Below are 16,813 nucleotides of genomic sequence, written 5' to 3' on the forward strand. Positions count from 1 at the left end.
GAGGCACCAGCTTGCGAAGGTGATTGTGGGGCGGGGACCGCCTCTCCTGGTATGTCCCACAGAGGACCTTACGGTCTTCAAACAAAAACATCTTGGAGGTCCCAGGCCACAGGGAGGTTAGGCTGGCCTCAACCAGAGCCAGGGCCTTTTCGGCTGTGGCTCCGATCTGGTGGAACGCTCTGTCACAAGAGACTAGGGCCCTACGGGACTTGACATCTTTCCACAGGGCCTGCAAGACAGCTGTTCCACCAGGCCTTTGGCCAAGGCACAGTCTGACCCCCTCCTTTGGTAATCCTCACAGAACTCTAGGCCAATGGTTGCCATTAATTTGATTTTGAATTGGTTTTAGAATGAATTGATTTTAGAATGCTGTGTTACTTCTATTGTTGTTAGCTGCTCAGAGCGCGGCTTCAGCTGGGGAGGGCGGGATATATATAAAATATTATTATTATTATGTTGCACGCATGAGCATCGCACCTCCCTCCCTAAGCTGGGCAGAAGCTTCCTGGGCTTGGGGAAGGAGGTACCAAGGGAACATTTAGGGGACTAGCCTAGTCCACTGACCGCATGCCACTGGGGAAGGGGGGGATCAAGTCTGTGAGAGAGTCATTTGCCGAAGGCCACCTAGTGAGTCCATGGCAAAGGCAAGAGTCTCCGATACAAGCCGTGAGCAGTCGAAGGTCGGAAGAGAACCCTTACCTGCAAGGCGTGTTTACTGGCGCAATAGCCAGTGGCCAAGGGAGCTCCCATGATGCCCATCACACTGCTGATGGTGACTATCTTCCCCTGTTTCCTCTGTATCATGTGGTCCAGGACGTATTTCGTTAGGGAGATAGTGCCAATGTAGTTGAGCTCCATGATAGCCTTGTAGACATCGACGGACGTGTCTACATAGAGGGAGCGCTGGGAACGGCCGCCGTTGTTCACCAAGACGTCGATCTTTGGGAACAAGAGAGGGAAAGTTAAGCATTTGCAGGGATACAGGGTGGGGAAACCCCCAAAACTTTATTTTTCTGTGGGGAATTCCCCATTTCAAAAGACAGGTACCAATTGCAAAGTTGCAAATTTTTCAGCTTTGTTTTACTAAGTAAAAGGAAAATAAGCATGCTGAATTAGGTAATCCTAGGGGTTGTCCCAAAGACTTATTTATTGAGCATTCATTCTGATTTGTTCGCGCAAAGCTTGCATGAAGGTTAGGCTGTATCTGCACTTAACTGAGCATTTGTTCTGGTTTTTGGCAGGGAGGTAAAACAGCAATGAGCATCTTCACTTTCCTAACTACAAAAGTTACTTTCTTTTTTCCACAAGGCGTCAGAGCGCTTTAATGTACACTGCTTGCAAATTCTGATATATAAAAAAAGTGGTACCTCGGGTTACAAACACTTCAGGTTACAGACTCCGCTAACCCGGAAGTAGTACCTCGGGTTAAGAACTTTACCTCAGGATGAGAACAGAAATCGCGTACTGGAGGTGCAGCAGCAGCGGGAGGCCCCATTAGCTAAAGCGGTAGCTCAGGTTAAGAACAGACCTCCGGAATGAATTAAGTTCGTAACCAGAGGTACCACTGTACCGGATATAAATACATTTATTATTTTTAAACTGAACTCAGGAACCCAACAGCATGACTAGTTCCATGTGCCGAAAGGGGCTTTGGGTTCGAATTTCCAGAACAGAAGCCCCCTCATGCCGCTTATGACAGCTTTTAAAACCAATTTTGGATATCTCATGAAGAGCTGGCTTTTCATGCACCAGCTTGAAGAATGCCAAACTGCTCCGCACTTTATAACAAATGACCTTTGACGCCCATTTTCTACCACTTTGCAAACTGCGCCCAAGGCAGGTGCCCTTGCAATTCCTCCCTCCCCCTAAGCATTCCACCAAGGAAAGCCCGACTTACCTTCCCAAAATGCTTCAGGACAGTTTTTGTCGCCGCTTCGTGGGCACTCCTGTCAGTCAAGTCAAGCGGCACAATGAGGATATCCTTGTCAGTGAGGCTGCTGATCTCTAAATGTGTTTATTTTTTTAAGCCGGGGAGGGGAAATAAGGAAGAAGAGGAGCCGTTTAGAAACAGTGGTAAACAACGCTTCCTCTTCTGTTTCATTAGCCCCACAGATCTTGGGATGCAAGAGGCGCTCACATGGCCTGTGTTGCACAGAATCACCATGCAGATTGCACATGACCTCTGGCAGGTCATGCTAACATTGGGAGCGGCCTTAAATTATTGGTCAAACCAGCTCTGCACTGTCCAAATGATGACCAGGACAGAAAGGCTGTTAAATTTTCCAGCTTTCAAATTCCAAAAAGCTGTAACATGACTTGGGAATGCAAAAGATACACTGGTTAAATTAATACACTTTAGTATATTGGTTTAGTTTTCTGCAGGAAAGGAGTCCTTGGGTGTTTAGTATTAAAGCTCCTCCCCCCCCCCATCTTAAAACATACCCACATTTTTCACTCCATAAGGCGCACCGGACCATAAGGCGCACCTACCGTATTTTTTGCTCCATAAGACGCCCCTTTTCCCTCCTAGAAAGTAAGGGGAAAGGTGTGTGCGTCTTATGGAGCTAATGCAGGGGGGAGGCAGGCAGGAAAAGGCCCCAAGAGCCGCACACAAGCTCCGCGCGGCTCTTGTGGGCTTTTCCCCAGTCAGTCCCTTCTCCCTCCTCGTAGAAAAGCCCGCAGGAGCCGCGCGCTCCTTAAAGGGTGCGCGGCTCCTGTGGGCTTTTGTGGAAGGTGGGGGAATTGCCATAGTCGCGCGCAGCCTCTCCCGGCTCCCACAAAAGCCCACAGGAGCCACGCACCCTTTAAGGAGCGTGCAGCTCCTGCGGGCTTTTCTATGAGGAGGGAGAAGGGATTGACTGGCCGCGTCAGTCCCTTCTCACTCCTGGGGAAAAGCCCGCAAGAGCCACACGGAGCTTGTGTGCGGCTCTTGGGGCCTTTTCCTGCCTGCCTCCCCCCTGCATTCGCTCCATAAGACGCACACACATTTCCCCTTACTTTTTAGGAGGGAAAAAGGGCATCTTATGGAGCGAAAAATACGGTAATCAGCCTTCAAAGGTTTCTCAATTTATTTCTATACTGAACTGTACGCAACTATTTACAGGGTTTGCAAATGGGTTGGCGGGCACATGAAGGAACCCTTTGATCAGCTCTGCTTTTTTTTTAATGCTCTACATTGCTGCAAGGCCAGCCTCCCCCTCCCCTCCCACAGAGAACAAATGGTTGTAAACTGCGTAGTTAATGGCTAATCATGAAGGCTAATGCAGGGACCCCGTATTTTTGCAAGCAAAATGACCCCTGTGATGTTCAAATGCTGTCTACCCATTTGATCCTAATCTCTCCTTTCCATCGGTTACGCACTGGAATCCAGGAGCCCTGGACAACATCTAATAGGACTTGTTAATGATTAAATCCCTAAATACTCTCCATAAGCAAAACTGGCATGGACCTTGTTTCCTTCATTTGTTGAGCAAATATGACGTGGGCTGTGCTTGGTTTGCAAGAGCGGCTCTGGCACTGCAAGACTACAACCTTTGCCACAGATAAACTGCCCATCACTGTGACCTTGGAAACAATGACGCCCGTTTTGTGGCAAGATGCCACTGTTAGAAGTAGCTGACAACCTCTCCACCACTTGGCAATGCTTTAATAATGGGGGAAGGTGAGTGGGAGGAACAAAGGGGGTGTTGCATCAGCAGAACAACTAGGCAACATCGCTGCTTAGCTCAAGCTCAACAAGGGTTCAATGGATGGAACATTTAAACCATTTGGTTGTCAGTTAAAAGAGCAGTTAAACCATCATTCTGGGTTCAAGTACAGGAAGCCCCCCAACTTACTCAGGGGGAACGGATTGTGCCTAAAACCAAAATTGCATAGAGTCAAAACACATTGGGTGCAAAGAGAGGTGGGATTGCTGAAGGCCTTTTTCAGTGCATGCCCACCCTATTTCTGCCCCCTTTTTATTTTATTGCCAAGCACATAAAGCTGAATGCACACAAGTTAATTGTGTGTAAGTTGCAGGCTTGCTGTATTCACGCCCCCCCCATATGTTTCAGGGAAGAAGTGGGATGAGAATGCCCCCCAAATTTTGGATTAATATTCAGGGGCAAGGCAAATCCTAAAAATTTTCAAGGGGAGGCTTTATCTGCGCTGCCTGCCAGTTTGCTTCCAGGCACAATTCAATACGCAGTGGTGCCTCGCAAGACGAAATTAATTCGTTCCGCGAGTTGCTTCGTCTTGCGATTTTTTCGTTTTGCGGAGCGCGGATTCCCTGGGTATTAACGGCTTTAAGAAAAAGGAAGCAAACCCGCAAGACGTTTTCGTCTTGCAAAGCAAGCCCATAGGGAAAATCGTCTTGCGAAGCAACTCAAGAAACGAAAAACCCTTTCGTCTTGCGCGTTTTTCATCTAGCGAGGCATTCATCTTGTGAGGCACCACTGTGCCTGCGTTTGTGTTTAAAACCCTAACCGAGTGCTATTTTTCTAGAAAAAGAGGTGCCGGAATTCACAATGAATGCCTCCTTCTTCAGCTGCAATGGCACCTACCTGAGACGTGCCGGAACTGAGCTCTAGCATGTTGTGGCTGGAAAAAAGCCCTGCACCTAACCAATATCTGGACGTGGAAGCAAACTTCCATCCCCACCAACCTTGGGCGTTAAGATGGGCAAAACGGGATTCTTTTGGTGCTTTTATCATGCACAGGCGTACAGGAAACGGTGGCCCAGGGCAGGGGTGAGAAAGCCAGTGGGCCAACTTTGACATAACAGCTTATGATGATGCTTGATGGGCAGGTGCGTTGGAAAGGACCCAACGGATCGTCTAGACCAACCCTCTGCCATGCATAGAATACGGTTTCCCACTTGCAGCGGGGGATTGCAGGCACAGATATTCTAAAAGCAAAATAAAAGACAAGCTTTCAAGATAACGAAATCCTACCGATGCACTTCTTTTTCACTCTCTCCAGCTCGTTCTCCCTTCTCGCCGAGAGCGCAAGTGGCGAGCCGATCTTTGCCAGCTGGTAAGCCATCTCCTCGCCGATTCCGCTGGAGGCTCCCGTCACCCAGACAACTTTCCCAGGCAGCTCTTTTTCTGTCAGAAGGAAGGCACGCAGTAATTTAATCGGGTGTCTCTTCTTCAGGTAAACTTTGGTTGGTGGGTGCTTACTTCCGGGTTTCGGCAGTCGTGCACGCGCAGAAGCGCTGTATATAAATGGGGGTGGGTGCATACACACAATATATATATATATATATTCATCCCAGTATACCTAAAGGAGAATCTCTACCCACGTTGTTCAGCCCGGATACTGAGGTCCTCCTCTGAGGGCCTTCTGATGGTTCCCTCACTGCAAGAAGTGAGGTTACAGGGAACCAGGCATGGGGCCTTCTCAGTGGTGGCATCCATGCTGTAGAATGCCCTCCCATCAGATGTCAAGGAAATAAACAACTACCTGTCTAGAAGACATCAGCCCTGCTTAGGGAAGTTTTTAATGTTTAATGCTGTATTGTGTTTTTTAATGTTCTGTTGAAAGCCTCCCAGAGTGGCTGGGAAATCCAGTCAGATGGGCAGGGTAGAAATAAATTATTATTGTTATTGTTTAAAAATAATATCAGCACATTTCAGCAACATATTAAAGAAATAAAATGCAAATAATACAATTAAATGAAAAAAGAAACACACACACACACACACGAAGATACAAATTTAGATCATTGCACTCACTATCCCTAGGAAGAATACTAATAAATATTGAGGTTGGAAGGTAGCAACACAGAATCATAGATTTGTAGAGTTGGAAGAGACCTCAAGGGTCATCTAGTCCAACCCCCTACAATGAAAGGAATCTCAGCTAAAAGCCTCCAGGACAGATGACCATCCAACCTCTGCTTAAAAACCCCCAAGGAAGGAGAGACCAGAACCTCTTGTGGGAGTCTGTTCCACTGCCAAACAGCTCTTACTGTCAGAAAGTCCTTCCTCGTGTTTAGTTGGAATCTCTTTCCTTGTAACTTGAATCGGTTGATTCAGGTACAAGCTGGTTTTTTCGGCAGGCAGCAAGTGTTTGTTTTTGCTAAGGCAGTTTTGTTCTTTAGGGCAAACTCCCTAGACTGGTTTAGGAAAAACAACAAGGAGTCTTGTGACTTAACAGATTTATGATATAAATCAGTTTCCATGGGCTACTGTCTACTTCATCTAGACCAGTGGTAGCCACTGTGGACTCCCAACTCCTACCAGCCCCATCCAGCAGGGCCAATGGCCAAGGATGATGGGTGTTGTAGTCAAAAGGATGATGGGCTTTGTAGTCAAGCAACACCTGAAGGGCACTATGTCAGTTGCCCCTGATCTACACCATAAATGCTTCCACAAGACGTTGCCCATGTGCTGCTGACTTGATGTTGCTGGATGTTACAATCCCTTCAGCCAACATGGCCACTGGTCAGGGATGATGCAAGTTTTAGCTCAGGAACATCTGAGGACGTCACACATGGGCTACCCATGGTTTAAACTGCAACTTTTTTTGTCTTTTAAACGTGCCACAAACTCTTTTTTTCATTAGCAGGCACACACATGCTTTCCAATTTGAGATTTTCATTCTTTATAGGGGGATTTCATTCTTTGAGAAATACCTTATAATTTATTGCTGAAGTGCTGTTTTTTGTATCGTGGCTTCTTAGCTGCCCTGAGAGCCCCAGGAAGCAAGCAGGATATGTTTCATAGATAGATAGATAGATAGATAGATAGATAGATAGATAGATAGATAGATAGATGAATGAATAAGGTGGTTTTGGCCAAGCGAGATCCAGTTTATCTGTAGGCAACGGAAGAAAGTCAACTCCACGCAACATAAACTTCTGTGTTCTTGCACAAACGAAGCTCCCTTGCTGCATCAACAGAAAGAACTCTGTGCTCACCAAATTCTCAGAAATTGCAAGCGACAAGGCAAACAAAGGGATTCCTTGCTAAATCGCTTTCTTCATCCTAGGCTTCTCTTTAGCAACAGATACCATGTAGGTGTTTGCTCTCTCAGTTGTTTCACATAGGTCTGAAGGCGAAGGAAACACCGTTTGCACAGTCATGGACTGCACTCCAGAGACAAGGAGTCGGCCCATATTTCCATCACTTACACACACACACACACACACACACACACACACAAGCAAAACCCCCTGCTTGTGACCTAAACCCTTCACCCTGAAGAGAAGACTATACAGTGGTACCTCGGGTTACATACGCCTCAGGTTATACGCTTCAGGTTACAGACTCCGCTAACCCAGAAATAGTGCTTCAGGTTAAGAACTTTGCTTCAGGATGAGAACAGAAATCGTGCTTTGGCGGCGCGGCAGCAGCGGGAAGCCCCATTAGCTAAAGTGGTGCTTCAGGTTAAGAACAGTTTCAGGTTAAGTACGGGCCTCCGGAACGAATTAAGTACTTAACCCAAGGTACCACTGTACATGACTGCGTTGAGATATCTTCTAAAGGTTGTATAGTTACTTATCTCCTTGGCTCGGGGGTCACATAACATTTCTCTGATGGAAATATATAGTAGTACAGTGGTACCTCGGGTTACATATGCTTCAGGTTAAGAACTTCGCTTCAGGATGAGAACAGAAATTGTCCAGCGGCGCAGCGGCAGCGGCAGGCCCCATTAGCTAAAATGGTGCTTCAGGTTAAGAACAGTTTCAGGTTTAGTACGGACCTCTGGAACGAATTAAGTACTTAACCCGAGGTACCACTGTAGAACTCATCCCCTTCTGGTATAAAAGGACATTTTGGGGGTTTTTTTACATGGAGGAAGCACTTTTTTTTTTTGGAAAGAGCAATATAGCCTGTGAGGTTCACAGAATCGTAGAGTTGGAAGCAACTCTGAGGGCCATCTAGTCCAACCCCCTCCAATGCAGGAATCTCAGCAAAATCGCGTCCGTCTGATATCATTTGCAGGAGCGCTGTTGTTGGTTGTTCCCCAAGCCGATGAGACTCATTTTGCAACAAGAAACAGGGTCTTTAGTGTCATGTCAAACATCCTGCCAATGGAGATTCAGCAGACACCTTTTAAATGCCTGCTGAAAATATTTCTATTTTGCCAGGTCCATGAAGGCAGTGAATACTACATCCTTCTGCAATGGTTAATGGATGTTTGGTTTTTTTACTATTTAATGGCATTTTTATTGCACAGTTTTATGTTGCTATAGCTGTAAACCGCTTCAATTTTTTTTAAAAAACGAGGCAGCGGTATACAAATATTTTTTTATAAATAAATAAATAGAACGTGCACGCTTTTTAGTTTATGTAAAGAGCAGCTGCAGGAGGGGATCGTAGGGAGTTCGGAGGAGAAACATAGTTCTCTCTCCCTGCATTTCACGGGAAGCTTCCATTGCCGCCAAAGGGATAGTCCCTGGAAAGGCAAAAATTCAACGAGGCGATGGCAGCTGGGAGAGAAAGGGTTAATTCTTGCCCCTTACTCCCCTGTCTGGGCTGCCACTTACAAAACAAATGCTGTGATTATGTGATGTCCTCATTGGCCTTTGGGCAATTAAGATTAGATGCAATTGTATTTGCACAAAGGCCCTTGACACCCAGCAGAGAAATTTCAAGGTGGAAGAGATGTATTCAGGATACGTTTGAGGGTATCTGATGGCCTATTCTGGTGTTTGGGGTGTATGGGGTGTTAGGAAAAGTACCTAGTACCTCTGGTGGAGGACATATCATGATCTTTTGGGGTATTTTGTCCACCTTTGGTCCCCCTCTTGCACTCAGGTCTCACCTGTGGCTCCCAGAAGCTGTCAGAATGCGACAGCGTCCACACCCTGGGAATGGCTCTGACTGGCTGGCTAAACCAGGTGAGGGTAGCCGATGGGCTTCGTTGTTGTTGTTTAGTTGTTAAGTCGTGTCCGGCTCTTCATGACCCCATGGACCAGAGCACGCCAGGCACTCCTGTCTTCCACTGCCTCCCGCAGTTTGGTCAAACTCATGTTCGTAGCTTCAAGAACACTGTCCAACCATCTCATCCTCTGTTGTCCCCTTCTCCTTGTGCCCTCCATCTTTCCCAACATCAGGGTCTTTTCCAGGGAGTCTTCTCTTCTCATGAGGTGGCCAAAGTATTGGAGCCTCAGATTTACGATCTGTCCTTCCAGTGAGCCCTCAGGGCTGATTTCCTTCAGAATGGATAGGTTTGATCTTCTTGCAGTCCATGGGACTCTCAAGAGTCTCCTCCAGCATCATAATTCAAAAGCATCAATTCTTCGGCGATCAGCCTTCTTTATGGCCCAGCTCTCACTTCACCCAACTGCAATTGCCTATCCTTTGGTGGAAAGTATTAGTGAAACTGATACACGGCCAATGTAAGCCTGCAGTACAGATCTGAGAGTTGCAGTGCAACTGCATTTCGGGATTATTTTCGCAAGAGGATGGGGGTCTAGCCCTGACGTTAGGTGGCCCAGCCCTCTGTGGTATTGTTCCCCCAGAAGGCCGCAATCTCCTTCTGTCTACAATTTACAATCCAACCGTCATAAAGACAAGCACGTTGCGACTGCTTTTTAAATGCAAAGAGCTCAACAGCCAGCCAGCCATAAGGAGGCGGTTTCTGCAATTGCTCCGTCTGGTTCAGCGCAGATAAGAACGGAGCCCAGAACATCTGGAGGGTGAAAGATTGGGGGAGGCTGGGTTAGACGAATCAGAGGGACATTGTTGGCTATGGGTTACAAGAGCCAATGTAGAAGGAATGTACCCAAGTAACAGATACCAAGACAACACATTCTCCTCTCTGAATGAGGGGCATTTGACTGAATACGGAAAGGCTTTTGATCCAATAGAGGCACCCACAAACAAAATGGAAGGTTGTTTTTTTTTGCTGATTTCCCTATTCTCCGGCAGTTTTCCACCCCGCATCAGTTGCAGAGATCAGGAAAGCTACCACCAGGGCCAAGCAGATACCAGCAAGGTTAATGAATAGAGTCAAGCAGTGGCGTAGCGTGGGTTGTCAGCACCCGGGGCAAGGCAAGTAATTTGCACCCCCTAACCCGTGGATTTGTGCCCCCTAACCCGTGGATTTGCGCCCCCGAACCCGTGGATTTGCGCCCCCTAACCCTAACCCCCAGATGTTGCACCCGGTGCGGCCGGCCCCCCCTGCACCCCCCACGCTACGCCACTGGAGTCAAGGAAGCTGGTAGAGGCAAGGAACACAAATTGCTGCAGAAATGGCCACGGATACTAAGGGAGGCAATAAATAAATTTGAGGAGCACCACTAAACACACACATTTAATGCATTAGGAAACCAGCTAGGCAGTTGGATCTTTGGACCAAAAGGGAGTTAGAAGGAGACTTCAGAGAACCTGAATGAATTATCGTATTGGCCTGAATAGAAGCTGCACCTCCCCCCCCCCAAATTCCAACTAAGTGCGGCTTAAATTCGCGACCTTATAAAAACTGGCTTGGAGTTACAATTCTACCAACCGCAGCAATTTTCAGCCTGTAACCCAATTTTAAGGGAGCGGCTTATATTCAGGTATTGTCTGTTTTATTCCCCCCCCCCCCTTGAATTTTAAAGGTGTGGCTTATTTGCAGGCGCGGCTTATATTCGGGCCAACGTGGTATTTGCATCTGTCTTCACAGTGAGAGATGTAGGGCAGATCCCTTACCTAAGCTAACTTTCTCAAGAAGAGAGCCTAAGGGACAGAGGCAAAAGGTGATGACGGGAAATGACGTTCTAGGCCTTATTGAGAAATTAAAAGGGAACAAATCATCAAATTAACTCAAATGCGGAACTGCTGGTCTTCCAGCAAAAAAGTTGTAACTTGTAAATTGTCCCTAAGAAAGATCAGCTTCACACTTGCAGTTGTACTTGTGTGTACAGTTCTGGTCACCATACCTCCAAAAGAATATTGTAGCGTTGGAAAAGCAAAGAGCAACCAAAATAAACTGAGGGGTGTAGCAACTTCCGCCAGTTTACAGCTGCATCTTTGTGAACAGAATCCCAGATCAGATGGCCTTTGGGTTGATTCAGCAGAGTTCTGTCTTATGCCTTTAGCACCAGGACCTGCAAAATTCCTGCTGGCACCCTATGTACCGTATTTTTCGCCCTATAGGACGCACTTTTCCCCCTCCAAAAATGAAGGGAAAATGTGTGTGTGTCCTATGGGGCAAATGCAGGCTTTCACTGAAGCCTGGAGAGCGAGAGGCGTCGGTGCGCAGGAAGCTATCCGCAAGCCTGGGGAGCCCGCAGGAGTTCCCACATGGCTCCCTAGGCTTGCGGATAGCAGCCTGTTCTGGGGGCTGGGGCTGGGGGAAGCTTGGTCTTCCCCCGCCCCAGCCCCGCGCCTGGGGGGGGGAAAATAATTTTTTCCCCTTTATTTCCCTCCCTCAAAACTAGGTGCGCCCTATGGGGCGAAAAATACAGTGGTGCCTCGCTAGACGAAATTAATCCGTTCCGTGAGGCTCTTCGTATAGCGGTTTTTTCATCTTGCGAAGCAAGCCCACTGACAGCGGATCAGCTGATAAGCGGCTTAAGGGCTTAGGAAAAGGGGGGGAAAGGGGAAAAAACCTGCCGGAACTCGCAAGACATTTCGTCTTGCGAAGCAAGCCCATAGGGAAATTTGTTTTGCGAAGCGCCTCCAAAACGGAAAACCCTTTCGTCTAGCGGGTTTTCCGTCTTACGAGGCGTTCGTCTTGTGGGGCACCACTGTACAGTAATTCAGAGTGAGGTCTAAGAGCCAGAGTTGGGATTTCCTCTCTGAAAATCTGCGTAAGTGGGCATAAATGCATATCTAAATCAGCACACGCAGATCTGTGGGCCTGCACCCAACTCTGTCAAGTGACTAGGAATGCCCCTGCCTAGACAGGATGCAATTTCCGAGCTGCATTCAGCTTGGAGGGTTCTGAGTTGTGCAAGATGGTAGCAGAATTTTCCAGCACGGCAACAGCTGCCAAGAAGCATACATGGAAGCATTTGTCCCTCACAGATGTTAGCAAATTGTCTGGCATACGCTGTTCCTTTGGCTCCAACAATCACTTTTTGTGTTTCCAGATTTCACCCCTTAGGCTGAAATCCTAACCCAATTTGCCTTTGAGTAACTCGCATTGAATGCAATAGGTCTTACTTTTGAGTATGTTTTTCAATAACGTTAAAACGCGCACAATAGCAATATAATATTTTACCTTTTTTTACCTATTTAACCCTCCTGGAAAGGAACGGGTTATTATCCCTTAAATGTACATACAACCAATTGATTAAAGGTCCATAAAAACGTGCTTTCTCCATATACATTTTTCTTTCCAGTACTGGAGTGTAGATTCCTTTTTCGTAGGGGTTGTGACTAAAATAGTAACCCTGAGCCAGATTCAACTAGTCATTTCCGTTAGCAGAAAACAGAACAAGGACTCCCACTAGTGCAACATGGCTTTTCCCCTCTCCTCCCCCTGCACGCCCTCCTACCTCCCCCCAAATCTGCTCTCGAGAATCGGGAAAAAACCCCTAAATAGCTGGGGAAGGAAAGGGGAGATTGTTCCATCAGGCAAGCAGAATAGCTCGCGTTGAGAAAGCAATCTCCTTGCAGTGTTTCTCAAACTTGGGTCCCCAGTTTTTGCTGGACTCCAATTCCCATCATCCTTAGCTAGTAGTACCAGTGGTCAGGGATTATGGGAGCTGTAGCCAACAACAGCTGAGGACCCAAGTTTGAGAAAGGCTGCTAGGGCTACGCTGAATTCTACCCCAAGTCCAGGAATGGAGGACAGTAGTTATTCAGGGTTAGCCATCACCCGAATTTGGGACATTTCTCTTTCACTGCTAGACTCTGTCTTTTTAAATCCATGTTGTTGAAATGAGTGGTACCTCTGGTTAAGAACTTAATTCATTCTGGAGGTCCGTTCTTAACCTGAAACTGTTCTTAACCTGAAGCACCATTTTAGCTAATGGGGCCTCCTGCTGCTGCTGCACCGCCAGAGCCCGATTTCTGTTCTTATCCTGAAGCAAAGTTCTTAACCTGAAGCACTATTTTTTGGGTTAGCAGAGTCTGTAACTGAAGCGACTATAACCCAAGGTACCACTGTACAGTGAACAAATTGCGTCAGAGCTGGGGAACCAATGGCCCTCCAGATATTAAGGTAAAGGTAAAGGGACCCCTGACCATTAGGTCCAGTCGTGTCCGACTCTGGGGTTGCGGCGCTCATCTCGCTTTATTGGCCGAGGGAGCCGGCATACAGCTTCCGGATCATGTGGCCGGCATGACTAAGCCACTTCTGGCGAACCAGAGCAGTGCACGAAAACGCCGTTTACCTTCCCGCAGGAGCGGTACCTATTTATCTACTTGCACTTTGACATGCTTTTGAACTGCTAGGAGGGCAGGAGCAGGGACCGATCAACGGGAGCTCACCCTGTTGCGGGGATTCGAACCGCCGACCTTCTGATCAGCAAGTCTATGGCTCTGTGGTTTAATCCACAGCGCCACACTACATTTCCCATCGTTCCTGACCACTGGCTATGTGGGTTGGGGCTGATGGGAGTTGGAATTCAGCAACATCCGGGTGACACCAAGTTCCCCTACCCCTGGACTACATGGTGGAAGCAGCTACTCTGCTGCGGAATGGTTTGTTTTGTTTTTAAGATACACATGTATACACACAGGATGAACACACAAAGCCTTCTAATTTAGAACAGTGGGGCTTAATTCTGAGTAAGCCATGTATTGAATCAGGCTATGGGGTGGTTTGATTTCACAGAAACACACTTCACTACTCACATAGCTCAGCCAGTAGAGCATGAGACTCAATCTCAGGGTTGTGGGTTTGAACCTCGCTTTGGGCAAAAATATACCTGCATCTCAAGGGGTTGGACTAGATGACCCCAATAGGACCAGATTTACCCTCGTGGTCCCTTCCAACTCTGTGATTCACCTGACAGCAAGCTCAAACCCACAGGCCTATCCCAAAACTTGATCTCACACTATGAAACCAAACCCTTTCCAGTCCTGTGGCTGCACCAATTGTTTCCTCTGTTGCTGGTTGCTGTGCGGAAAAGACAAGGCAAGATTGCAAGCTAGGCAAGATTGCAGGTTGCCCAGATTTTTTTAAAGCAGCAAATGCAGCAACTGACGAAGGGTGACTTGGACAGTGTTAGCGGATATGTGCATAAAGGCATTTCCCTTCGGGGCAAATCAAAATATTTGCTGAATATGAATAGATATCTTTTCAAAATCAAGTGCCACTGGGAGTTGTTTCTTCTTGTTTTCCAAGGTGTTTCTTATTTTAAAAAAATATTCCGTGTGGCGCAAACAAATTTTTATTGCCCAGTGTTGCCCAGAGTCTTAATCAGTCCTTGATTGCTAAACCACAGTTTCTCTATCATAGCCATTAGGCTTCGTTTCATCAGTTGCTTTCCAGATGAAAGGCCACACCCATATTGCCCAACTTAATCTCAAAAAAAATGTGCCTAGAAAATAGCTGTAGGCAGGCCAGCTTTTGCCAAATTAGTTCCCGACTGCACCTCCCACCAGCCCCAGGTAGCAGGGTTTATACCTAGCTGCTGAAAGTTGACAAGTTTGCAAACCAAACCTGTTCCACTCCCTCCCCTACAAGGGAGCAACACTTCTGGGCAATTGCACATACGGATGCTCACAGGGCACGCATACACGTGAACTTGTAAATCTGTGCTTTGCTACCCAGAGCTTAAAAACAGGTGTATTTGGAGACCTTCCCTGCAGAGAGGCGCTGCAAGTTCGCGCAGACGGAGGTAACCATATCCTGGTGCGCTCCAGATGTTGCCCAACTCCAGCGCGCAAAATCGCTACCCGTTGATCATTCTGACCCAGGCCATCCAGGAGGGCACCACGTTGGCTACCCCTGACTCCGAGCAGGGCAGCTCTCCGCGTTCAGGGATGGAGAAGCGTTTGGACACGTCCTGCCACGTCCCACACGGAGAGGGGAAGCGAAGAAGGCGAAAGAGGAGGAGCAGCGCAACGCGCGCTCCGGGGAGAGAACCAGAGCGCTGCGGGCCCGGCGCGCCGCTTACCCGGCTTCTTGCCCCACCGTTCCGCCGCCAGCACGGTGAGGTCGCTGTCAGCTCGGAGCCAGATGGCGAGCTCGACGATCAGGTAGATCAGGAGGCCGCCCGCCGCCAGGGCGCAAACGAGACCCCAGCACACCATGGCGAGGAAGAGCGCGCGACAGGCAGCCGCCGCCGCCCTTAAGAGGCAGAGGGGACGGGGCCAGGCGAGGAGGGCCGCCCTTCTCTGCCAGCAGGGAGTGGCCGTGGCTCCGAAGAGGCCCCATACAGGGCTGAGCCGTCCCCGGAGGGGTGGAGTTGCCGCGCGCGGTTCTCTCCAAGAAAGTGGCTACCGCCCCCTTCGTTGCGCGCGGCGTTCTGTGCAGAAGCTGGAGGCGTGGAAGCTTTCCAACTGCCCAGGGAAGGAGCCCGGCTTGGCCTGTTCCTGTGACTTTCACAACATAGAATCATAGACTTGGAAGGGTCTTCTAGGCTAGTCCAACCCCCTTGCAAAGCAGGAATTTCAGCTAAAGCACCCATGACGGATGATCATCCAACCTCTGCTTAAAAACCTCCAAGGAAGGAGAGTTCGCCACCTCTCCAGGGAGACCGTTCCACTGTCGAACAGCTCTTGCTGTCAGAAATGTTTTTCTCGCTCTCGGAATATCAGCGCGCATGTGAGCATCCACTGTTGGAAGAGTCAGGATGAAGAAAAGGGACCACAAAGCGTTGGTGGCCACCCATGGCTTATGTTAATGGCTTTTGGCTAGAACAATAAACTTTGTGACTTCCCTATGTTCATATTCATATTGGTAATTTTCATATTGGTAATATTCATATTGGTAATTTCTAGGGGCTGTGGTACCAGATGATGCCAGTGTTGTTTTCAACAATTTTAAAGACACTTAAATTGCATCTACAAGGATCCTTCTGCTGGACCCCTTCCAGCACGGGCAATTCTCTGCGCAGAAGAGATGTTCTTTTGCTCTCCCCAAGCTTGCTTTCAGTAGGTTCTCCCTGGAAACTAAAAGTTAATACTGTTAATCTTTAACTCGTTGCATCCAGCACCCTGTTGCTTTCTACAACCCTTGGAGGTTGTTTCTCTAGAAGGGTACAGAAAAATTACTCTTGGAGGCCATTGGTTACACTCCTCCACACAACTAGCCGAACTTGTTACTGTGGATCCAGGCAAAATACTGGCTTTCCATCCGCAATTGTCTTGGCTGTAGTTTGCTGCTTTGGTTTCATTCAGTGTTTATTGCTCCCTGCCCCCAAAGAAATTTGAAATACCATCCAAGCTCTTGTCTCACTATAAACTGCTCAGCATAACATGAATGCATTAAAGGATAAGGAATTGACAGGAGTACTATTTCCTTTTTGAGATTTTGCTAATTTAACCACCATGGTGTTGTGAAAAAAATGAGTTTGTTATCTTTTTTTTGGAAAGATACATTTGAATAATTTTTTTATCCTACCCACCCCTCTCCAAAGCACGAGATATATAGAGTATGCAAAAGTTATTAAATGACTGAGAATTCCTGATGAACCAAATAATCTGTGTGCCAAGGTTTCTCAATGGAAAAGGTGTGGTTTAAGATAATATTGCTTCCCATAATTGTAATCTGTTGCAGCAACTGGAATTCCAGTCAGTAGACCATTGAAATTACTGGTACTACAATTAAAGGTAAAGGTAAAGGTACCCCTGCCCGTACGGGCCAGTCTTGACAGACTCTGGGGTTGTGCGCCCATCTCACTTAAGAGGCCAGGGGCCAGCGCTGTCCGGAGACACTTCTGGGTCACGTGGCCAGCGTGACATCGCTGCTCTGGCCAGAGCCAGAGCCAGAGCCG

General features: G+C 47.7%; 1 protein-coding gene and 1 long non-coding RNA gene across 2 annotated transcripts in view; both read right to left on the reverse strand.

The window, feature by feature from the left end:
* The window catches only part of DHRS7 (dehydrogenase/reductase 7), a 22,294-nt gene extending 7,123 nt beyond the window's left edge, over positions 1 to 15,171 (reverse strand). Inside the window, exons 1-4 of the mRNA XM_079957694.1 lie at positions 14,993 to 15,171; positions 4,935 to 5,087; positions 1,898 to 2,004; positions 700 to 939 (exon numbers count right to left, since the gene is read on the reverse strand). Coding sequence (XP_079813820.1) covers positions 700 to 939; positions 1,898 to 2,004; positions 4,935 to 5,087; positions 14,993 to 15,128 — 636 coding nt within the window. The 5' untranslated portion in view covers positions 15,129 to 15,171. The remainder of the gene's footprint in view (positions 1 to 699; positions 940 to 1,897; positions 2,005 to 4,934; positions 5,088 to 14,992) is intronic.
* The window catches only part of LOC307208869, a 288,717-nt gene that overhangs the window by 113,450 nt on the left and 158,454 nt on the right, over positions 1 to 16,813 (reverse strand). The gene's annotated exons all lie outside the window — the stretch shown is intronic.

The sequence above is a fragment of the Podarcis cretensis genome (genome assembly GCF_951804945.1).
Source record: "Podarcis cretensis genome assembly, chromosome: 1".
Lineage (NCBI taxonomy): Eukaryota > Metazoa > Chordata > Lepidosauria > Squamata > Lacertidae > Podarcis > Podarcis cretensis.